At 24.7% G+C, this 25,615-nt stretch overlaps 1 protein-coding gene and 1 long non-coding RNA gene across 12 annotated transcripts in view; one reads left to right on the forward strand and one right to left on the reverse strand.

The window, feature by feature from the left end:
* ATP8A (ATPase phospholipid transporting 8A1) overlaps positions 1–24,942 on the forward strand; it is a 94,024-nt gene extending 69,082 nt beyond the window's left edge. For 6 of the 11 annotated variants that reach the window (XM_014246713.3, XM_070108803.1, XM_036374653.2 and 3 more), the window contains 2 exons: positions 16–114; positions 5,027–6,351. In XM_014246713.3, the coding sequence (XP_014102188.2) occupies positions 16–114; positions 5,027–5,309 (382 nt within the window). In that variant the 3' untranslated portion in view covers positions 5,310–6,351. Of the gene's footprint in view, positions 1–15; positions 115–2,046; positions 2,254–2,552; positions 2,866–5,026; positions 6,352–14,398; positions 14,431–17,480; positions 17,564–20,713 lie in introns of those variants that run through there. The other 5 variants (XM_036374657.2, XM_036374654.2, XM_036374658.2 and 2 more) reach the window with 5 other exon arrangements.
* Positions 4,795–8,102, reverse strand: LOC118683155 (uncharacterized). Its single transcript, XR_011396128.1, has 2 exons — positions 7,891–8,102; positions 4,795–5,424 (listed from the first exon to the last, which is right to left on the reverse strand). It is a non-coding gene; the product is annotated as an uncharacterized lncRNA (long non-coding RNA).
* Positions 24,943–25,615: the final 673 nt, after the last annotated feature.

Consider the following 25,615-nt stretch of genomic DNA (forward strand, 5'->3'; position numbering starts at 1 on the left):
TTTTTCTTGCTACAGCGTGCATAATACGGTATTCAAGTCACTCACGGAGGCCGTACGTGAATCCGAGATACGGCGTTATGATCCTGAAAATGTGATACGAGAATCGAAAACATCGTAAGTAGCGAATAAAAACATATAGTTTTGATTTGATATATAAAATTGATTGATATAAATCCCTGTTTTGGATATATAAATGTGTGGCTTGTGAGCGGTTGAGTTTTCTTTTATTATTGTAAATATTTTAAAAAAACTTTTGTATTACAAAAAAAAAAAAAAATCTGAAACGTTCGTTGAACACTTTTTATTTTTCAAAAATAATTTATTTGCGAGAATATAAACTATTTGACAATAATGTACTCGTACAAAAACATTAAAATTATTTCTTAAAATAAATGTAATGATTTATTCTTTTATACCTATGCTTCAAAACAAAAAAAAAAAAAAAATTAAATATAAACATATATGCATTGTCGTTCTTTTTTTATTATTACTGAGCCAATTTCTTACTCATAAGCCACACATTTCGTTCCTTCGGCATTTACCGTTTCAGTAAACTGTCGTACAGTGTTTTTTGCTTTTTGTTGGGTTTACTCTGAAGCCTCACAAAAAATTTAATTTTGAATTGTTATGTAGTATACTAGTTAACACAATTATATATTATTTGAAAAAAGTTAGTCTCAATATTTAAAAAATATTAATATTCAAATACGTAGTCGCAAAAGTAGTGTCACTTTTTTACTACGCAAATATTTAAGGCGTAAATATTTTTGAAACAAAATATATATATATAAATTTTTTATTACACTTTGCAATTCGGTTTAGTAAAATTTTTTATGTTTCAAAAACAATTTCTGTAGGACTACAATTATTATACAATATTTTTCCAACTCACCCAGCGTTTAGTTTGTATTAGTATTTGAAAACTGTACATATGTAGCATTTATTTAATTTTCATGAACGTTCGTGTTTCGTTACAATTATTTTGTGATGTATTTTGTACGTGTACATTTTTTCTATTAAAAAAAAGAAATCCCCTAACGAAATTGTGTTTGTTATATTTTTGGTGTATGACCCTTGTTTGTTGGTCTACTATTTTTTTTGTTTGGTTTGAAATCGTTTCGAGCAAATTGCTTTATGAGCTTTGTTAAGATTTTGTTATGTGTACATATAATGATTGAAACTACTGTTATTGCACTTTTCTGAACACCTGTTTGTTTTTGCACTGTTTTACACGCTTTTTTATTTTTTGCTTCAAAACTAAAAAAAAAAAAATTATTTTGTTTTTTTCAACAATTGTGGTATAAAAATTGAAAATATTTTTATTGAGACAGAGTTGTTCGGGTGAAAGGGAGGAATGCAAAATAAAAATAAAAAAACAAAAATAAAAAATTAAATAAAAAATATAACGGAATAATACAATAGTTCAAAATTATAACAAAAAAAAAAAAAATGAAACCTAAAATAATATAAAGTAAATAATATCATAAAAATGGTTAAAAATGATAGGAAAATATAAAAAAGAGAATGTGAATATTTTAAATTGTAACTAATAATTAAATAAATAATAAATTATAAAAGAAAAAGTAATTATTAAAAAAAAAATTAAACTAAAAACTGTATAATTTCAAGATAACGTTACTTTTTTTTTACATATTTTCTAAGTTATATAAATATAAATAAATAAAAGAAATATGAATAATAAAAAATATGCTTTAATAATAATGTCAGCTAAACTCGATTTTAAGAATTTGTAAAGACATCACTTACAACATTTGGTGCTAGTACCTAAATCATGCTTAGCATTTCATCTTCGTTAAGCTGATATACTGAAATGTCATTAACTCAACATATTGCTTTAAAAAACACACACATGTCATACAAAAATATTTACACAAAATTTTTACAAAAAATATTAATAACTTCATTATTAAGATATTGCATGTAATAAAAGTTTAACTAAACCGAAAAGTTTTATCTAAGAGTTGTTGGGCTGACATCCTTTGGTTGAAGAAAACTATTAAATTATAGAAAAAACTAATTCGACAGGAAATTTCGTAACGCTGTGCGTAAACGTGCTGTACAAAAGCTTCGAAAAAGCTTTCGTAAGCTCTTTGGAGTTGGCTTAAGGCTTGTAGGACGCTTCAATTGCTGGAAAACGCTAAGAAACACAACACATATAAAACGAGAAGCTCGGCAAAATATCTAAAAAATTATACACAAATATTTTTATTGTAATTTTAAATATAATTAAGCATTTATTTTTGGTACTTGTTAAATTGTATGTAATTAGTACTAGAGTAGAGCTTAGGAATACATAAATATAGTTATAATTTATAAATATATAAATAGTTTTAGTATATAAAACAAAAATAGTGGAAGCTAATTTTCGTTTAAAATAAAATTATATATTCAAGAAAATAAAATTTCCATTAAAAATTTGTAAATAAATTAGCCTTTGCAAAATACACTACTTAAGATTATTATTATTTTTTTATAACTTAAAACTACGATTGAAATTGTATTAAAATAATTTATTTATTTTACTATCAAAGAACTAGTTATCGAAGCATGTACTTTCCGAAACAGTCGCGTCTCGAATCGTTCCAACGTTTGCAAGTTCGTATATAATTGAAAGTCCCCAAAAGAAAAGAAAACAACAACAAATTAATCGAAATTACAGCACCGAACTAAGATAAAAAAGGAAAAAGAAAGGAAATTGAAAATTAATTGTTTGAACTATTGAACGGCGTTTTGCTCGATTTTTAGACGATCTTTAATATCTCGAATTAAGCGACGATACTTGCCTTAAGCAAAATTTGTTTTTATTGCCTTTGTTACAGTTTGAAAATATTACTTAGCAAATTGATTTGTAAATTATGCTATTTATTTATTAATTTTTCATTTTATAATTTATTTAAGAAAAATGTATGATGTGCTTTTTATTGAAAAAAAAACTTAAACTCTTGTTTATAAAAGAAAAAAGTGAAGATTTGTCTGCATATGGAAAACAGCGTTGCATTTTCGAATAATGATTTTTGTAACTGTATTCAAATGTATAATGTATTACTTTTGCTGCTTAAGAGGCACAGCTAGTGTGAAAGCTTAAAAAAGCGATTTTTCGGAGTTCAAAAAACAACAAAAAAAAAACAAAAAAACTACTGAATCATTTATTTCAAAACTTTAACGGTATATTTAAACATTAAGTACGTAAGAATACACAGTAAAATTTTTGTGGCAAAATATTTTAATATTTTTCGAGTTACACGCAATCTTTGACGGCGTTAAAAACGTTCTCTAATACCTTGGTGATTTCGTCTATCTCCGTAAAAAACTCTATTAGGTTATTGTATGAAGAATTTGTTAGTGATCGTATCTGATTGGTTTGGCTCTGAGTAACCACTGCAGCATTTTCGAAAAATGCTGTTAAACGCGTTTAAAAATAAACTGATGACGCTGATTGAACTGAGCGGTTGCACTTTAGAAGGCAGTAAAGCAAAAACTATTTGAGATATCGATTTAAAATTTTATTATGTTATTTTTAAAGGCATAACCTACCAAAATATAAAACATATGATTTTTTTTTTAAATTTCACACTGGGTGTGCTACTTAAAGCTGGGGTTTATTGTTCCTTAAGCCTATAAAAATATGAACTTATCAGGTTTTAGCGGGCAATAATAACAAAAAATTGAAATTCCATCCACTCATATTGCTAATGATAAGAAAAAACTGCTTTTTTTAAATTTATTTATATATATATTTTTTGATTTAAAATTATGCACATTAGTAAATGCTTAGCTCAAAAAAGGCATTGGGTTTTAATAAAGTTTTATCTATATACTAAAAATAATATTATTTTGTATAATTTTTTTTAATATATTTTTAAAGAAACTCTTAATTTACACTTTTTTTTTTAATATATTTTTAAAGAAATTCTTAATTTATACTATAAACTTTATTGCATTAAAATGTAAAAATTTTTTTTTTTAAATTTAATTTTTTTGATACAATAGTTATTGCTCACTTTTTAGTGGGAACATAATTTAATAATATCTATATATATACCTAAACTAATTATAATAGTAATTTCCTATACTTGTTTTATTTAAACATAATTTTTTAAGCAAAACAATTTAAAAAATATTTAATTTATTTCCTAAAAAAAATTGCAATAGCTATTTATCACTTTTTAACGGCAGGAATTAATTAATAATTTATGTATTATTAAGTGTTTTTGTTGTAAAAAATTTTCTGAAAAAACTGTGCGCGGTATTGCGCACCAGAACAACTTACTTTGCAGCCTTTTTAATTTTAATTAAAAGTTTATATAAAAGCAATTATTTGTATTTGACATATTAGTAATTAAATGAAAGCGAAATAAAACAAACACAATTTTGTTAAAAATTACGATTAGCGTTAAAAAATTATAGAAAAAAAAATTAAATATATATATACCTCACTATAAAACTTGGTGTGTTAGTTTAAAAAAAAAAGTAGTCATTGTTTGTATGCATTAATTTCACGAAATAAATGTAAATATGATTTTTGTAAAACTAAATTAATTAACTTAAAAATACTATATACTGCCTTGACATGTGCTCTTGTCTGACCAACTAATGCCTGCTCCCCTTTCAACTAGTGTAATTATTATATATTTTCCGGTTATTAGTTTACATAGAAGTCTTATATAAGAAGTATATACATATGTATGTATGTACATGAAAATTGTTGTACATTTATTTGTCATTCACATTTTTCTTTTCTTTTATTTCCCCACTTTTGTGCGCTTTCCCTCCCCGCAACGCGTTTGTTTGTGTGTGTGTGTGTTCACCACGTTTTACGAAATGCTAACACAAAAAAAATGCAATTTAAATTTGAAATAATAAAAATTTGAAATAACAAAATGCGTGGCAAAATTGTGCATAAACAACAACAACAAATGCCAAACATTTTAAAATGAATACGCACAAAATCAAAATAAAACTGCTACAACGGTAAACCAATACGTTATATAACGCCACCACATAGCTTGGCGATCACCGGCACCTCTTGGCGACGCTTAAGCTCCGTCGAGGCATTTCGTCGCCGTCCAAATCATGAATTGACACAAGAGCAACAGCAACAACAAACTGCTGAACCGTTGCAGGTGCATAACTATCAAAAGAAAAATGGCAATGCCAACAACAAAGCGGTCGGGAATCGTAGCTCCATAATTACAGTGGAAAACTTGGAAACCGACGATGAGCAGCAATGGAAGCGCGGTGATGCGCCGTTATCCGCAACGACAACAATGACCACACTACACATTTGAGAAGGCGAGTCTCAGTAGGTTGTACAAATACTTTGACACAAGTGAAGCAAAGCAAGCCAACAGTGAATTCAACAACGAACCAAATATATATGCATACTTATAGCAAAAGACATACCTGAAAAAGAGTATTAAAATAAATTTTTATACTTTTTTGTATTTTATCTTACTAAAAAGTTGAAGCTTACAGCAATTACTTACCAAATAGTCGAGAAAAGTGAAATGTTGCCAATATATGCAAATGTTTTTAGCGTGGAATTTTTACTGTGTGTGATTAGTTAAATGTATACCAAATAGTTGTAGGTAATTATAACCAAAACATATATGTAAAAGTTGTGTAGCATTGTAAATGTACTTAACAAATGTTTAACTGTTATAAATTGCTAACCAAAAAACAAAAAACAGAAGTAACTGTATAGGCCATATTAAGTTTGACATTTAAACAAATATCGCTATACGTAAATGACTTTATTAATATTTTAAAGTAAACTTTTTTATGTACAACACATACATTAACAAACACATATGTACCTATAAAAACAACAACATTATTTCGAGGTTGAAAACTAATGGCAGCCACTGTACGTTGATTTTGAATTCTTTTCGCTTAAAATAAACAAAATTGTAAAAAAGTTCGCTTAAAAATTGGCTTTTTTTGTTTTATAACCAATTTGTATACCTTATTACATAATACTACAGTTCTCATACAAAAAATAAATTTTGACACGCAATCAAAATACAGTTGCCTGAACAAAACTGCTCTGATGCCGTCCTAACACAAATAAACTTGCGCAGATAAAAAAAAAACTTTTTAAATAATCATTTAAAATATAATCTCGTTGATTTTCGTAATTAATTTCCTATAGAATTTCGATTTATAAAAACAAATGTTTTTTGTTAACCAAAACAATCGGTTTTAAACCGAAAATTTTCTAAAAAAATGTATTAAAAAAATTGTTTTTTGTTATAATTCTGACTTATGTTAAATTTGTGTAGTGAACTCGAATGAAATGAATATATAAATTTCTTAAGAAATATTATAAAACTCCTGGTCATTATTATTTTTAATATGGAAGTAGATTTAAATAAATTTTTAATTCAATTTTTTATTTCAAATCAATGCGAAAATAAAATTTTTTAACATTAGTTTTCAACCGAAAATTTTCAAAAACAACTGTTTTTTAAATATCAGAATACTGATAAATTCTAACAACTAACTAAATTTTAATATTGAAATCGGTCATAAATCTTTTAAGAGTAAAATCTTGTAAAATAAAAAATTATGTTACTCAAATAGTTATTCATGTCATAAGTTGAAGTACTTTACTTTTTCTAGTTCGTATAATTTTTCATTATTTATATAATTTTTAAATTTTTTTAAGTGAAAAAATTTTTTTTTTTAATTTTCGTTTTTTATATAATACATAATAATTATTTACATAATTAAAAAAATTTTTTTAAGTGTTTTAGGATGAAATAAAGAATTTTTTTCATAAAATTTTTAAATATTCTTTTAAGTCAAAATTTTTTTTTATATTTTCGTCTTTTATATAATTTTTAAACATTTTATTTTAAGTTTTGTTAATAAAAAGAATTGAAAATTCTTCCATTATTCACATATATACAATAATTTTTAAAAACCTTTTTAAGTCTTTTAGAAATAAAATTTAAAATATTTCCATAATTTATATAGTTTTTGAATATTTTTTTAGCATTTTTTAATAACTCTTTTGATTATTTACATAATTTTTAAATATTTTTATATGTTTTTTAAAAACATATTAATAATTTTGTTATACACATCATTTTTAAATGATTTTTTTTAAGGCCCTTTGACATAAAATTAATATTTTTTTCATTATTTATATAAATTTTAAATATATATTTTTTTTAAGTTTTTTAGAAATAGTAAAGAAATAAAAAATAACAATTTTTTTATTGCTTATATAATTTTTCAAAATTTCCTTTTTAAGTTTTTTAGAAATAAAAATTGAAATTTTTTTATTCCATAAAATTTTTAAATATTTTTTTTTAAGTTTTCTAGAAATAAAATAAATAATTTTTAAATATTTTTTCTAAGATTTTTAGTATTAAAATTTAAAATATCTTTTTTTATATAATTTTTAAATTTATTTTTTTTAGAAATAGAAACAATAATTTTTTTATTATTTATATGTATAAATATTAATTATTTTCATTATTTATATAATTTCTAAATATTTGTTTTAAGTTTTCTAGAAATAAAAATAATTTTTAATTTATCATTCCTTATATTATATAATTTTTAATTCTTTTTTTTAAGTTTTTTAGAAATAAAATTTAAACTATTTTTATTATATACTCAAAATTACTGTTATATAAATTCTTAAACACACGCCATATGAAACGCAGTACATTGTACGCAAATACTTTGCAAGTAAAAGCAATAACAAATATATACAATATAAAAATATTTTAAAAATAAAAAAATATATAAAAAATGTGTATTAAAAATTCTATACTATCAGCGATATATCATTTTTAATATAGACATATACTTACTTGTGGGTAAAAAAATACTACATATAAACACGTACATACTTACATATTACAACATACACCAGTAGTTACCATCTAAACATAACTGTGATAGTTTAATATTATATTGTAGCAGGACTCATTACAGCAACAAATCTGAAAATTTGCATAGTAATACAAAAATATTCGGAATAAATGTAGAAATTGCCGTTAAGGCAGATTTACTTCATTATAAATATATACTATATACATATATGTATATAGATACCATATACGTACTTATATCACTTAGTTTTGGTATGACTAGATTCTCTTTGTTAGTAATCTCCTTATGTAAGCGATATTTTGGTTTAGATATTGTAAAAAATAATGCAAAAATCTATAAAATTTTAAAATTGTTCTTACCTGTCTTCATTTTGTTTTTTCAAAAACAAATTATAATAAGTACAATTGCGGTAAAATTCAATAAATTTTAATTTTTTTTTTCAAAAATTTTGTCTTTGCGATTCAACCTACTTTCACACAAGAATATATTTACAATTGGGCGCATTTTTATAGTAATATCTTAAATTAATAATAAGTTGACTTATGTTAATCGAGCTAATTTGACATGTTCGAAGCAATTGTTTCGAGACTCGAAACTTTATTTAAATAATACCTTTAATTTGAAGTTTTAATTTACCATAAAGTAGAGTTTAAGCAACTAAACAGAATGGTTGCAGTAATTTGAATACCTATTTTTGCTTAAGTCGAGTTAGGCTGTTTTAACATATTTTTCTTTATTTTATTTATAATTTTACAAATAATACCAGCGCAGCAACTTACTCGCACATTGCTGCGCTCAATCTGTAAAAATATCATTAAACCTTAAAAGATATTCAATAATAAAATAATATATTTACATATATATTAGGGTGGGTAAAAAAAAACGAATATTTTTTGGTTCGCTTGGTACTCTAAAAAGTACTCTGAGAAATAGGTTCTTAGACTCCACTAAGAAAGTCTCTTCAAGTATGAGCTCTTAATTGCAACGGAAAGGCTCTCCGCCTTACATTTTCCTATTTTTTCTTGTTATCAAATAGAAATTTCATATTTGGTTTTAACTACTTAAAACAATATCTCCTTGCATAGATTTTGGAAAAAATTGAATGATTTGCAAAAGTTCGCTTACAAAATTTTCGTAAACCTTACCGTTTAACAGATATTAGTGGTTGAATTTTCTAACTCAATGAAAAAAAATATCATTTTAAATTGCAAAACTTATAATTTTGTAGGAAATTTACTACACTACAAATTAGTCAAAAAAAAAAATTAACAAAAAAATATTCGTTTTTTGACTCACCCTTATATATATATACATATAGAGGTACTAGGACTGTACATTTAACAAATACAAAAAATATACAATAAAATCATAGGGTTGTGCAGAATAGCAAAACTAATGAAAAATTTATACAAACATATTGCAGTTTGTGTATATATAAATGTTAAGTGTTAAAAAAAATTAATTATGCAATTATTAAAAGTTTTATAAGCAGAAAAAATGTGAAACTTTTTACTTTGAGGTATATAATTGCCTTAATAAATAATTAATGACTCCATTTAAACCAGTGAAATATTATGTAGTTTAAAACCAACAAAACATACGTAATGGAACTAAAAAATTTATAACAGTTACTCGCAACGAAATCGAATCCTTAAATGAAAAATAAAAAAGAAATATATACATTATTATTATATAAATTAATATTAATATTTTCTTTTATCGCTGAGCAAGTATTTTTTAACTGTACAAGTATATCCATGGCAAAATATAAAATAGCATAAGTCGACTTAAAACAACTAATTTTCGTTAATGACAACTATTCATGTTATTTCGAACACATTATGCGAGACTCAACGTTTAATTATCACGCTCAAGTAAGAACTTAAAATAAACTGTTTTTAAAGTTGATAAAATAGCGCTTAAGAATACAGCGTGCTTTGAACTGTGAAACAAAACATCTACCGTAGCTGAAGTCGACTTAAGCTATTTTAAAGTATTACCAAATATATTCACATATTTACATACATACATATATACACACAGCGTGTTCTGTCTTCGATACATGTATGGTTTTTCAATTCGTCCTCTTCAAACATTTATAAAATATTTGAATAAATTTACACATAAACATACATACTTGTACATATGAGTACACGCATTTTGCATGACCTATGCGAGCGGCCACTTGCATATTTACAATGCTTCTAATTAAAGGCAATCAATTCTAATCAAGTCTTCTCAGCTGATGTCAGCTGCATATACACCTACATACAAATATACATATTATATTACTAACATTTAACTTTTGCTCATAAAATACCATATATACAAATGTTGTATGCACTCTCTAAAATATACAAATATAGCTTCCTACATATACATAGTGAGTAATTTGTGTCATGAAGTTATGATTACATATACATTACAACTAGCATTAAGCACTACTTATTCCATTTACTTACTACTGACATATATACAAAGAAATACTATATATTTTATACGAATCTATTGCTTAAGCTGTCTCATGTATTCCGTTTTTTACTAAAGTCGTAGGCTAAGTAAAATAATGAGTTTCTCTAGTTTCAAGGTAAATGTACTTCAGTAAAAGGCAACTGTGCTTAAAATGCATTAATGTACCTAATTGAATTTTTTATATGAAAGATAGACGGATGTATGTATGTGTTTACAGACACATATTATATAATATATTTGTTTTAATTGCGCTAAGTTCTTAATTAATGTATCGAAATATGTACCTCACTACTTTATGAACTAACAATAATTTTATAAGCATATCTACTTTTTTTTATTAAAATAAATGTTAATCATTTTATTCTTTAATTATATTTAAGATTGTTTAAATGTTAATAAATTGATTTCGCTATCGATTGTGTGAACACAAATACATGTGTGTGTATTTTTTAAGAAATTTTAAGGCGACAGGCGTAAAAAAATTAAATTATAAAGTTTTTAAATAAAAAAATTAAAATTATTCTAAAAAAATTGACCGATTAAAAATTGCTAAAAAATATGATTTTAAATTAAAAAATATATAAAAAATATAACAAAAATTAAATAAATTAACAAAAAATAAAAGTATAAAATTAAAAAGTTTTAAATGAAAATATACAAACTCTATGAGAATTAAAGAAAAATAATAATTTTGAAAAAAATTGTTAATACATAATATTATTTTAAATAAAAAAAAATTATATAAAATCATCGAAAATTAAAAATCAATTAAATAAGAAATTGCTCATAAAATAGTTCTTAATGTAAATTAAAAAAAAAAAAACACTTAAAAATACATTAAAAATAATAAAATATAATATAATTGTAAATGAAAAATTTAAAAAAATTATATAAATTTTTTGAAAATTAAAAAATAATTAAATAAAACATTGTTCATATATTAATTTTAAATGAAAAGCAAATATAAAAAACACATATGAAAAAAAAATATATATACATATATAAATTTTAAATGAAAATCATAAAAAAAGTATATAAAATTTTTGAAAATTCAAAAAAAACCTAAATAAAAATGCTTCATATTACTATTTTAAATGAAAAAAAAATTGAATAAAAATTGCTATGATATAGTTTTAAATGTAAATTAAAAAAAAAAACACATGAAATCATTAAAAACAAAACAAAAAAAAACAATAGATAAAACAAAAAAAAATTTTAATAGAAAAACATAAAAAAATTATATTTATTAAAGTTAGAAAAAAAATTTACTAAACAAAGTATAAAAGTATTTAAAAAAATATTTATAATAGAAAAAATTTATATAAATACCAAACAGTGCCAAATTAAATAATAAAATATATTATTAATTATAAAAATTCTGTACAAACATAATAATATTTAACAACTAAAAAAATATATATATAGGTATATATAAAAAAAATTTAAAAGAACAACATAAAAAGTTATATTTATTAAAATTAAAAAAAAAAAATTTTAGTAAGCAAAGTATAAAAGTATATAAAAAAATATTTATAATAGAAAAAATTTATATAAATACCAAACAGTGCCAAATTAAGTAATAAAAACCATATTAGTTATAAAAATTCGATACAAACATAATCAAATTTAACAACAAACAAAAATATATATATAAAAATATATTTAATCGAAAATAAAAATGTTACTAAATTTATTAATTACATAATCTATAACTAGAAGACAATATATTGCTAATTTAAACATAAAAAATCAATTTTATTAAAAGGAATCTAAAAAAAAAGTTAAAAATACATTAAAATTTAAAACAATATTAATTAGCAACAAAAATAAATTCAAAAATATAAATACATTGAATATATAAATAATTTAAATAGAAAAAAAGTATAAAAATATGCAGTTTGGGTTTGTCTTCAAAACTAATGCAGTACTACGCAATATAGCAAATATTAGTATGGTATATCGTTAAGTGTAAATTTTTCTATAATATTATAAAAATAATTTTCATATAAATTTTTTTAATAAAAATAAGTAAATTTTTCATAATATGTTTTTTTAATTTTACTCTTTTAAAATAAAAAAACAAATAATTTTTACTACTCAACTGCTTTAGTGACAACATTGATTTGCACAAAGAGCAATTTGTTTCTTTGTTTTATCGCACATTAAATGTTATTTTGATTTGTATTTCTACTGCACCAAATGCTTTGCATTCGATTGCTTAGTATACGAATATTACAAATACTTCTTTTCCTTCGTGATGCATGTTTTTTTGCTTAAATATTTACCAATCTAGCGCAATATTGTTCTTTAAACAGTTTTTTTCAATTTTTCTAACCAGTTTTTATTATATAAAAATATATTTGCAATGACTGTTACAATTTAAGCATGCGAAAATTTAGAAATTTTTTTTGCGTAAAATAAAAATTAGCCACTACAAATTTTTCCAAGATAAGAAAATACAAAAAACTAATTTTTATTATTATTTGGTATACTTTTTTTTTGTTTTTATACAAAAAAACTTTTTCACAATAAAAATATTTTGTTTAAAAATTTTTTTCACTAATATTTTATGTTAAAAATTTTTCACTTTTAACCTATTTAAATTTTTTTACCAATATTTTATTTGAAAAAAATTTCATAATAAAAAATATTTAGTTTAAAAATTTTTTTCACAAACATTTTTAATAAAAATGTTGACGCTATAAAAAATATAATTTTTTTTTTAAATTTTCAAATATTTTTTCAATAACAAGGTCCTGAAATAGTATCCTGTTATTATTAAAAAAATAATACTTGCTAAATTTTTTATTGTTTTTTTGTCACTTTTTATTGAGTAAATATTTGTAAATATTTTATTAAAAGTATATTAATTTTTATAAATATTTTAAAATTTCTATGCAAGCATGTTCTGTGTTGAAATATTTGAAAAATTGTGTTTTTGAATGTTTTCGATATATTTCATAAATGTTCAGGTTATTTTGGCATGTTTTGAATTAAAATTTTTGTTTGCATGCTTTAATTTTTTAATTGTTTTTCTTGTTGTAGCTACTATTTATGTGTTAAAAAAAAAATATATTTTATATTTTCAAATCTCCACCAACAAAAAAACAAATAACACTTAAATAAACAACACAATCACAGTAAACGCCGAATTTTATGCAAAAAATACGAATATGAAAAAGAAAACAATTAATATATGAAGAATTCTTAAAACAGACAAAAAAAATTTTTTTAAACAACTTTTAAGTTTTATAACGAGTAAAAAAAATTTTAAGAATTTTTAGAAATTATTTATTTTCATAATCTTTAACTAAGCGCACAGTAAAGTTTCGGCTTAGCTACCAAAAAACAACAAATAAAATATTATTAGTATGGTAACATATGCTGAATTAATAATCATAAAACAAATTTTTGAGCCTAATCTTTACAGTAATTCAACAATTTGCACTATAAACTGTGCAGCAATTCAACAACTTTATCAAAATTTTATATGAAAAAATTTACGCAAAATTTTAACAACCAATTTTTTGTGAAAAAAATTAATTAATTTATTTAATTTTTATACTTGATACAAAATAAAAAGTAATTAATTAAAAATAGAAAGAAAATTTTTTTATCAAAATTAAAAAAAAAAAAATTAATGCACAAATTTTATTTATTAAAAATGAACGCAAAAACTTTAATTAAAAGTAAAATTTATTTTAATACTAAATACAAAACAAAATATGTAATTAAAATTGATATAACATTTTTTTATCAAAATTGTTTATAAAAATAATTAATGCAAAAATTTTATTTATCAAAAATTTAAAAAAAAATTAATTATAAATTTTTAATTAAAATTAAATTTTTAATTTATTACGAACTGCAAAACAAAAAATTTAATAAAATTGAATTAAATTTTTTATTAAAATTAAATTTCTTCGAAAAAATTTCACATGTTTAAGCCAATATATTTAGTTTACTAAATTACAATTCTCAAAAAGAAGCAAAATAACAAAAACAATATTAATAATTACATTAAAATGATTTTCAATTATTTTGTGCATCATTGCAGCACAATGTATGCACTGGGATCAATAGTTCGGTGTAAGTAAATGACTAAAGTAAAGAAAGTAGCAAACTAGACACACAAATTTAAAATTTTTAACACACATTTCACTGCAACGATGCTCATAACTCACAAATCACTCAATTACTTTAAAAAAAAATTTCAAAAAACCGCGTTGAACACACAAAAACCACACAAGGAAACACTGCGCAGTCAAATGCGCGAAAAATCAGAAAATATAAATCGCGCACCATTCAGCATAGCCAACAAACACATCAAAAATTTAACAGTTGAATATTTAGTCGCGCGGAAAATTACGCAAATTGTTCAATTTTCAAATTAAACGCAAATGGAACGCACCACCTCGCCGTAGAATGAGCGAAAATCACTGACTTATTTGACGTGCTGACCATGAAAAGAGTGGCCCACAAGGGCAAATGCAGCGCGCTGTTGATTGTGAGCAAGTGATTTGAATTTGAAAATGTCACTGTCGAAGTCAATTAGATGAAAGCGCAAATAAAACGCACCAACATTAGTGACAAGACATCGCCACACATACAAACTATGCACAAAGCAGGCTCGCAGTGCTGCTCTAGTGTGTGTGTGTGTAGGACTCGTGCTGCCCTTTGCTGTGTTGAGATTGACATCTGCATTTATACATTCAAATAATAAACGAGTGCATTGCAATGGCAGCAATTTATCGCACAGCCAATCACAGTGGCCATAAATCAATACACACACACACACCCGCATGTGTATACATGCACACATACATACAAATACATCTGCATTCACACTGGTACAGAGGAATGAATACCTCTCACCTTACATTTAGTAAACAAGGAAATTTAACGGACCCTCACACACACACACACATACACACATGCAGTATAGTAGCTGTGCCTAACTTACCATAAACAATGTAATTTAAAAACAAATTAGTGCAGTTGGTTCTCTAGAGATTCAATTTTCGAACTTGCCTCTCGCTCTATGTAGTACAGTAATGTAATTATACTAGTAATTTGAAGTTGTGCGTTGATAATCATTTATCCATTGGGAATTTGTTTATGCGTTGCAATATATATTATATATATTAGCGTTATATTCTTCAAAAAAGCAAAATCGTCAACTTCGGCTGCACCGAAGCTATAAAACCCTACATAGGTACATTTTTTATGGCGTAAAAGCGTGTAAGAAGGGCTTGATCACGATTTTGATGGTTCAATTTGTATGGCAGCTACATCCTATAATGATCCGATCTAAACAATTTCTACGGAGATTGTGGTGCTTCTTTGGAGAATAATTCATACGAAATTTTGTAAAGATATTTTGTCAAATAAAAAAGTTTTTGCTACAAGAACTTGGTTTCCTTAATACTACATTTAAAAAAATTTAAAAAAAATATTAAACAACATTTTTAAAAAAATATTAAACAACATTTTTAAAAAAATTAAAAAAATTTTTTTTTTTTAAATTTAAAAAAATTAACAAAAATTTAAAAAAAATTAAAAAAAAATAATTTAATTTAAAAAAATTTAAAAAAATGTATATTTTTTAAAAACATCTGAGTGTGAACATAATTGCTACTTCATGTTTTTACTGTCCTTAATTAGAATTCCTTCTGTGCACTTTTGTCCCAATCCATAATCAATGAAAAACCACATATAGTATCAATTTCATAAAACTCTTAATAATCAACAGCAAAATTTAAACATTTTCCCTTGATTGTGATTTCCTTAAGAAATGCATGTTTAAACTTAATCAATTTAAAAAAAAATTATTAAAAAAATAATTGCATGCCTAGCTGCTTAAAATACATTTTTTTTAATTACATACCTACATAAATAATTCGTGACCCCATATTTTTACTTATTGTTTCTACTGTCGCAACATTTATGTAAAATTTAAAATTGTTTTAGTCAAGTGGTGGTTTATTTTTTATAAATATGATAAAATGCGAAATATAGCTTTAATAAATTTTTATTTGTTTTTATAATTAAAAAAAAATTTAATCAGTGACAATAATTAATAAATTCTCTTATTATATTATATAATGTTGTTTTGACCAATTTCCATAACATATACATATGTATATGTATGTATTTTGTTTTTTTTTAATTTTTTCTAAAATATTTTAAAATTAAAAACATTAAAAAAATTTAATAATTTAAGAAAATAAAAAACATATTGTATTTAACTTTTGAAAATTTGTTAATTTTAATTTACATTTTTTGGTCCAAAGAATTTTAGAAAACTTCAATCATTAAAAAAAAATATTTAAAAAAATCCAAAGAGTTTTAGAAAACTTCAATCATTAAAAAAAATTTTTTAAAAATTTCAATTTAAAATTTTTTTAATTATTAAAATTTATTAATTTTTTTAGAACCAAAAAATAAAAAAATTATTTTAGTTTTAATTTTATTTATTTATTTTTAACATTTTTAGTTTTTGAAAATTTTAGAAAAATTAGTTAACAAATATAATAAAAATTAGTAAAAAAGTTAATACAATTTAAAAAAATTTTTGTTTGTTAAAAAAATTTATTATATTTTTTTTTATATTTTTGATTTTAAAATATTTTAGTAAAAAAAAAAAATCAAATGTGTTAGAAAATTCAACTGTTCGTTTCATATTTAAAGAAATTGTGCTAGCTCACTCTTAAAATTATAGTCATACATATATTTATATATTAATAATTATACTTTAATTACATTAGTAGTTTAGTAAGAAATTTTTTTTAAACATAGTAATCATTCCTTTCCTTGGCGTAGACACTTCAAAGCAGTATTTTTATTTTAACAACTCCTTATCCACTTCTACTGACAATTCAAAATTAAATTGGCGCGACCTTTTTACAGAAAAAAAATCAACCAATATCAGTATGAGATAAAAAAAGCTCCTCTCTTACTAATAATCCTTGTTTAAACGCATACATTTTTGCCATCGCCTGTTTATTTACCTTCTTTTCGCATATAAACAACAACAACAATCAACCGCTCGCTTGATTTCACAACGATGATTTCTTAAAAAAAATTAAACAAATATTCGGTATCTCAAAAAAATATAAAAAAAAATGAAAAAACGACAGACTCAGTGAAACAGCGAGGCTGCTGCGTAGCGTTTTTACGCGTCGTGCCAATACCAGAGTCGAAACGGAACTAGAACTGTCGCGTGAGTACAAATACATAAAAACCTATGAAAAAGTTAACAACATTTATGGCATATAATATAAAACAGTGTCTCTACGATGGGTTTCCCTTGTAGTTGAGTGAAGTTTGTATGTTTTACGTTAGCCACCCTTATACCTTACCTCATAAAGATTTCTAGATATTTAGGTAGGCATATAAATGCTAGCAGTAGGAAAACTTTTAATCAGTGACGAAATTGCTTCGAAATGGTAAAAATATAAAGTTACTAAAATAATGAACAATTTGCTTTAAGAGTGTGGAAGTAAAAGCAATATTTAATATGCTTAGCAAAAAACAACAACAAATGAAATGGAAAAAATCAGAAAAATGCAATAAATGTATATTCAATTAAAGTATTGACCAGTCAGCGTGATTCTATAAATTTACTTCATCACTGGTAAACACCACCCAGTAAGCAAAAATGTGAGCAAATCTCAGCAATACTAAACCTTTGTTAAAAAATGTTGAAATGAAGTGAAATTCATGATGAATAGGAGGTAACCGGCGCTAAATTTTAAAAACGATATCGCAAACGTTCCGCTGGAAAATAATTTTCTCTATATAATTGTCTCAATTCTCACGGCAAGTCTTCTCAAGTGCTCGAGAGAATATTGTTCTCGAATGAAATGGCGAATTTTTTATCAAAGATCTCAAAGTGGAATCGAATTTGTTAATTCTCAGAGAGTATAAAGTATGAATTTCAAGAATTTTTAGAAATTTTCTTTTTCTTTTTATGAGCTAATTTTTAATTGCCAGTAACAGTTTCTATTATTAGAGATATATAATACATTCCTTCGGCGATAACTTATAACACTTAGTATTTGTGTTTTACAAAAAATAGTTTTAGGATTGGAAGTGATGAAAATTAATTTTTAACATCCGTGAAAGTTCCCTGTGCAGCTTTTTGGCTTAAGTTATATGAATAATGCTTTGCTCCCAAAATTTTTTGTGAAAACTTTGACTATATCAAATACTTTTGCCTCTCTGATATTTTGTAAAAAAATACGAAATGACTTTATGCTTCGCAATAAAAATTTTATTCACGAAAGTACTCTTAAGAAGCCTATGGAAGCAGAAAAGAGAGGTTCTCGTCTAATTTAAAACTTCATAAAACGAAAATCGTGAATCGCCATTAATTAAGCTTTGTGAGAACAAGCTTTTACATTTTTTTAGATGCTTAAAATTTTTCCATAATCGGCAATAATGTTTTCTGGGTAACTATCTGTTATGAAACTTCATTGTCGACACAGCAGGTGCCTTAATAGATTATATCGCAAAGGTTTGTGTATGTTATTGAAAGATTGATAGCTCAATAATTACCTGACTGAATAGTTAAGTTGTTATTTTTGATGTATATACTTGAATATATATATATATATTTTTTTTTTAATTCAATAAAGCTTGTCATTAGTTCGTGGTGTTGCTAGAGTAAAAAAGCGCCGTGATATGTTTCCCCACTCGGTCTCTCCAGCTATCACTAATGACTATTTGCCATGACTCTTGAGCGAGCCCTTAATTTTCTACAGCTGTGAACCTAAAGCATTATACAATAGATTTCCGGATATTTTCTTATCAGTTAAACACTTATTAATTTAAAAATCTATGCTTAGGTCGCTGACCCAAGTTCACTCTGCAATTCATTTGTTGTTGCTGAAGTAAGTTTTTTGTTTTATTTCTATTACTCTTGCTGTTTAACATGTTTTCACATAATATAATACCATGTTAGAAAAAACTTTCAAAAGGTGTTGACGCTTTCAGTAAAGCGCTGTTATTGCAAGTAACATTTGTGAGCTTTCACTCGTCTCATTGCTCGGTCGTTAAGCTTTTGACGCTTTCAGTAAAGCGCTGTTGTCGCAAGTAACATTTGTGAGCTTTCACTCGTCCTATTGCTCGGTCATTATACATATAAAAGCACCCTCAAAATATTGAGCTTTCACGTATTTTTTAATTTTTGAAAATTTTTAAGTAGGTTGAAAACTTATCTCAGTATTTGGTTTAAGATTTGGGTACCCTCAGGTAACACTGCAAAAATTTATAAAGAATTCAAACCTTGATTCATTTTTATTAAAAAGCATAATAAATTTAGCACCAACGTTCAACACAATTTGTATAATATATATAGAAATACATATGTAAACTAATAATATACTTAACATTCATGTATTTATTGAAAACATTTTCATCAACAACTAACAGTCAACCAAAATCTTACTCAGGCGTCGAAAGCACAACACAACTCACTCAAATATTAGATATACATATTCTAAGATTTTTAGTAAAGATTCCAAAGAAATTTTTATTTTATAAAACTTTCGGAGCTTATTTTACATTTAAAAGCTCTCATCAATAAATATAGAAGCTTTACTCCACTAAAAGCTATAAGTGGTAGCAATCTTGTGAAAGCTAAAAGAATAGGCTGAATTTCAAGCCAGTTGAGCTAGAAATAGATGAAAGCTTTACAGAAAAATGTTAGGAATAAGAAAAAAATTAATTTTTAATTAAAAATCTGTATACTTAATAATCGTACACCCTAGTAGGTGGCCTGTAGATTTGTGGAAAATATTTTTATTTTTTTTTTTACCAAACGATATACATAGAAAACAGAGAAGAAATAAACATAGCACAAATAAAAGCTTTGATAATATAAGTAAGCTTATGAAAAGAAGCTTTCACTTAGCGAAATTGCTAAAAATATATCTTTATCAAACGATATACATAGAAAATAGCGAAGAAATAAATTGAGCTCAATAAAAGGCTTGGATGATATAAGGAGTTTACGAAAAAAAGCTTTCACTTAGTGAAAGCTTACTGTATGCAGTTATTAGGTTAGAAACTAATAATTATGTTTAATAATATTTGAAGAGAAATATTTTATTTATATAAAAGTCAGATTGTCAGCATTAGAATAGAAATTCTATTAGAAAGATGCTGGGTAATTAATCCGGTGAATTATAATTTGTTTGCTAGGAAAATGTGACGTTAACAGAATTCAGCTCAAAGTTTCAAAATATCTGAGTTTTAAAATTACTTTAAAGGATCTTAGATTTAAAATTTCTTTGGAATCTCTTACGAACTTCAAACTTTGTATGCAAACAATATTAATCATATTTATTTTCTTCAACTTATAATATAGACGGTTACGCTTTCTCCCAAGAGGAAGGTGGTGCAGTGCCACAATCCGTCGTTATACGCGCGTACGACACGAATTTGCCTAAACCGGAAGGCAACTAAGCGCATGAAGCTTCATAAAGGCTGGTAATTGGTTATGGAGGCGAAAATCAACTTTCGATTGAATAAACTGAAGAAGGACAGAGGACGAAAATTTGTCGAGCAAAGTGAATGCGCTGGAAACCGACACGCAAGGGATTGTGGTGATCTACAACTCAAAAATATTTATGTACGATCAAGTACTGGGGCGTTACATAGTTATTCGAAATATATAAGTAAACTTACAGTCATTCGAAAAATATCATACAAATTACTAGCTAATTTTTAAAAAATAATTGCAAAAAAAGCAACTGCGGTGTATTTAAAAAAATTTGTTTTCAAATCCAAAAATAGTCAAAAACAAAAACAACCAGCACCTGCTTGACAGCTAACGCAACTGTCAAAAATGTCATTTTATATGTGTGGATTTGTAAAGCACCAGTCATAATCTAAATGTATTAAAAAAGAAATTATGCGAAATATTATAGCAAACTAACTGTGAAATGTTACAATTTTATTGAGAACCAGAAGCTTAACAAAATCACACATTTTTAGCATTCTAAGTTCAAATGTAGAATATTAAGAACAAACTTTAATCTATTCATATAATAATAGCCTAAGCCAAAGAGGAAAAGCGAAAATTCATAATGAACAAAGTGAAAAGTGGAAACATTATAAAGTGTAAAAGCCATTTGGGGCATGAACAGTGGCATTATAATTATAATTATTATTGTGTGCATTACTAAACCTATAACTGACATATGACTTTAATTATTAACCGTAATACTTAACTAGTTAAATGTTTTTCTTAATTTGTGTATAATAAATATTCTTGTAAAATAACTAAAATAATAAGTAAGACATACTGTATAAAATAAATTAATTAACACAAATTAAAAAGTGTAAAATAAAAAAAAAATGTGGATGAAAGTTGAAAATAAACAGAAATGCTATAATTGAGCAGGAACATAAAACAAACAAAAAAAAAAAAACTAATAAGCAGTTTAGATTAATTTACAAAAAAGCAAAGAAAATAACGTTGAAATATTTTCGTAAGTGTGCTTAATAATATGGTTTATATTTTTTATAACGTTAAAATATATGATTTTTATGATTACTCGAACTTATGGTATACAAGTTCAGTATGTTTGAAAAATAGTTTAAAGCCGTAATTATATCATCGAATATCAAATTTAGTCAAATTCTGTTGTAGAAAATTTGAAACTGTTAAAAAGACCTTAACTTATTACACAATAGCCTCAAAATATACCGGCGCTTAGGTGATCACTGATGCCAATTTTTTAAATATTATATAATAAATGTAATTAAAGCCATTTCAACAAAAAAACAAGCATATTCTATTGCTAATCCATCGTTATGACAATAAGCTTGCATTAAAATTTTTGAGCTGGGTAAACATATCTGAGAACTTAAAAGAAATAAATAAAAATTTTAATTTTTACCTAGTTTTATCGGAGAGCTGAAAAAAAATTAGTTTTAATTTTACTTCCGCTGGTTTTAACCTACACGCTCCATTGCGCTCAGAGCGGAGATGAATATTTGATTTTTGCAAATGGCAGCAGAAGCCACGCGACATTTCTTTATTAAAATTTTTGACCGTGTTCTATTCATGGACGTAAAATAGTAAACTTTTGCGTGTAGTTCGGTGGGCTCTTTGGGGTTTCATTCGAAAAATGTTTGGTAGTTTGAAATGGTAATATCTTGGTTAGTTCATAGCCTGCTGCATCGCTTTGACAACAACCTCGCATTAAAAATTTTGAGCTGCTTCTAACTGAGAATTATATAAAATAAATTAATTTAAATTTTTTCTCCGCTAATATTGTAAAATACACGCTCAGCTGAGTACAAAGCGGAAACGGTTACGACATATTTTGTATTTGGCGGAAGATGCCCCTTAAAATAGGCAACATTTTTAGCAAAAAGTCGTGTCACCCACAACTATCTGGCTGCTTAGAAAAAATCAAAATATGTCGGCAATTTCGAAAGTTCTCCCAGACGCCCAGAAGCAAGCCGCTGCCGAAAAGATTTTTTGAAATATCTCGAAAATCACTTAAGTAATATTTTTAAACTGGTTCTAACTGGGTCCAAGAAATAAATAACTTCTTCGTCGAATTCGTTGGGCTCTTTAAGGTGTTGCATAAATTTATTGACAGGCGGAAATATTTTATTGATAATTTTGTAGCTTGCTCCATCGTTTGGGCCACATTACCACAAAATTTGATCTGCTCCTCTCCGTGATCTCAAAATAATTAAGTCGAAATTTTGTCGAATTCGGTGGATTCTGTGAGATTTCATTGAAATTTTTTAGCAAGCGAAAGTGAAAATATTTTTTTAAAATTTCATAGCTCCAACCCAACGCTTGGGCATTAGAATTTTTTATCGTTTCATTATTTTTCGTGGTGATTAAGCATATATTATTAGAAATGTGTAACTACTATGTATTTTTGCTCTAATCTCGCAGTCCTTCTTTAAAGAAAATTACTGTTCAAACTGGAAATTTTGTAATAATCATTTACAAAGTAATTTTTATTAGACTACTTATGTAAAAATATTTATATATGTGCTTAGTGATACTAATACTATTATAGCGAAATAAAAATAACACATTGGTACCTTATAATTAATTGAGTGCAGCTTAAAGAAAAAAAAAGCTAAAATTGAAGAAATATTTTATAATAATTATAGGCAATCTTGCAAGTACGTATTCATTACATTTGACTATGACATAACATTATACATAAATATTTGGAACATTTACACTACTTTAGATACATTGGCACCATATTGAAAATTATTAATTATGAAAAAATGTCGAATTAGAAATTTGCATAGATTTTGAGTGGCAAAAAGTATTTAATATTAAAGTAATTTCGATATAAATTCAAAAATCTAGATATGAAGACAGCCTGCTGCTTGTTAAAACTGTAAATAATTGCATAAGCAGCCTTTATACTAATTAAACACTAAAGAGTATGTGTATTTGCGTCGATGCTTTTTTTAATTAATGTTGTAAGCTTTATATATTTTTAGACCTCAAAATTATAAAAAAAATTTGATAAGCCTTAAAGAAACAAATGTTATAAATTCATATTTTTCATGCATATTTTTAATACCTTATTCTTTAATATTTCGAATTTTTTTTTATAATTCAACTAATTTTTAAGAAAGCTTTACACTAAAAAAATTTAGTTAAAGTTATTTAAAATTTTGTAACACAGTTTAATATATTATATATTAGCGTGGATAAAAAAGAATCTAATACTTTTTTTCGCTTGGTAATCTGTAAAGAGTAAGAGAGCATTTTTTTGGCGCAGTAAATTTCATATAAAGCCATAAGCTTTGCAGTTTTAAATTATTATTTTTTCATTGAGTTATAAAACTCATTAGAAAAAAAATTGTTTTAAAATCATTAAATTTCAAATGGTTATATCTTTTAAATGGTTAAGTTTACGAAAAAATCGCAAGAGATTTTTTGTAGAGCACACAATTTTCAACAAAACTTATAAAACTAGATATTTTGCAAGTAGTTGTAAGCTTGATTTGAATTTTTCTATCTGGTACAGAGCAAAAACAGAGAAAACTGTAAGGCGGAGGAGCTTTCCGTTACAATTAAGAGCTCATACTTGGAGAGACATTCTTAGTGGAGTCTAAGAAACTGCAATATTTTTTAGAGTACTTTTCAGAGTACCAAGCTAAAAAAATATTCGTTTTTTTTACCCACCTTATTATAGATATGTACATATATTTGCATACAATATTACTTGATTAAAACTCATTTTCAATGCCTAAAGCAGTTAAGATATATATATTTCGTGTGACCTTCACTAAACGTCCTGTAACTAGACTATCATTTTCCTAACGGCACCTTAAAGCAAATAAATAATTTTTAAATATTAACCAAGTATTTTAAGGTGTCACTTTATTCTTGTTATGTAATACTCATAATGATGTATATACGAAAGTAAGCAGTCACGCACATTTTCGGTAAAATTTAAACAAAAATTCAAGCAAATTATTTTTGTGGTGTGTTAACTCTAATTAAAGCCTTCTTACATACATACAAACATGCATAATAGAAATAATTCAAAATGAATTTCTATTCAAAAATAAAGTATAAATTTATATGTATCATAATTGACTATAAAAGTGTTTTATTTACGCGTATGTCTGCTTTTGCGGTGGTAAGTAATAGTTTTGTATAATTACAATCAAGTATTATATAATATTTATAATTATTTAAAATTATTATTTAAATTTATTATGAATATTTTTTTGTTTCAAATAACATACATATCTAGCTGTGAATTTTCATTTTATGTTCATGCAATGTAAATACTTTACATCACAGTAATGTTACGTTAATTTGTAGTAATGGTTACGAAAATCCACAGGAATTAGCGAACATTTAAAAAAAAAAAAATTTTTTGTAACGAAATTTAAATTTAAAGTAAACTAATAATTATTTCTTTATATTTTCGTTTATTGTTACGTTAAGGCAATTATTTTAAGAAATCGCTGCGATATTCACTAACTTGGAGACCCTTTACATAAAAATAGTCTTAGTGAAATGAAATAATAATAGCATTATATAGAAAAATATTTCATGTATCTGATATATCATTTATTTTTACTATTTGCAACGCTGTTTTCAAATATGATTCTGCTTACTATAAAAAATATGTGGTTTGTTCAGAAAATAATAGTAATCACAAAGTTTCGCGTGCTTTGCGGATTCAAATTGTTAAAAGTTGTATAAGTCCGTTATATTTTCCATATATTACTAAAATATTGATTTCTTGGTTTATGT

Source organism: Bactrocera oleae, chromosome 4, assembly GCF_042242935.1.
Source record: "Bactrocera oleae isolate idBacOlea1 chromosome 4, idBacOlea1, whole genome shotgun sequence".
In the NCBI taxonomy this organism is placed as follows: Eukaryota; Metazoa; Arthropoda; class Insecta; order Diptera; family Tephritidae; genus Bactrocera; species Bactrocera oleae.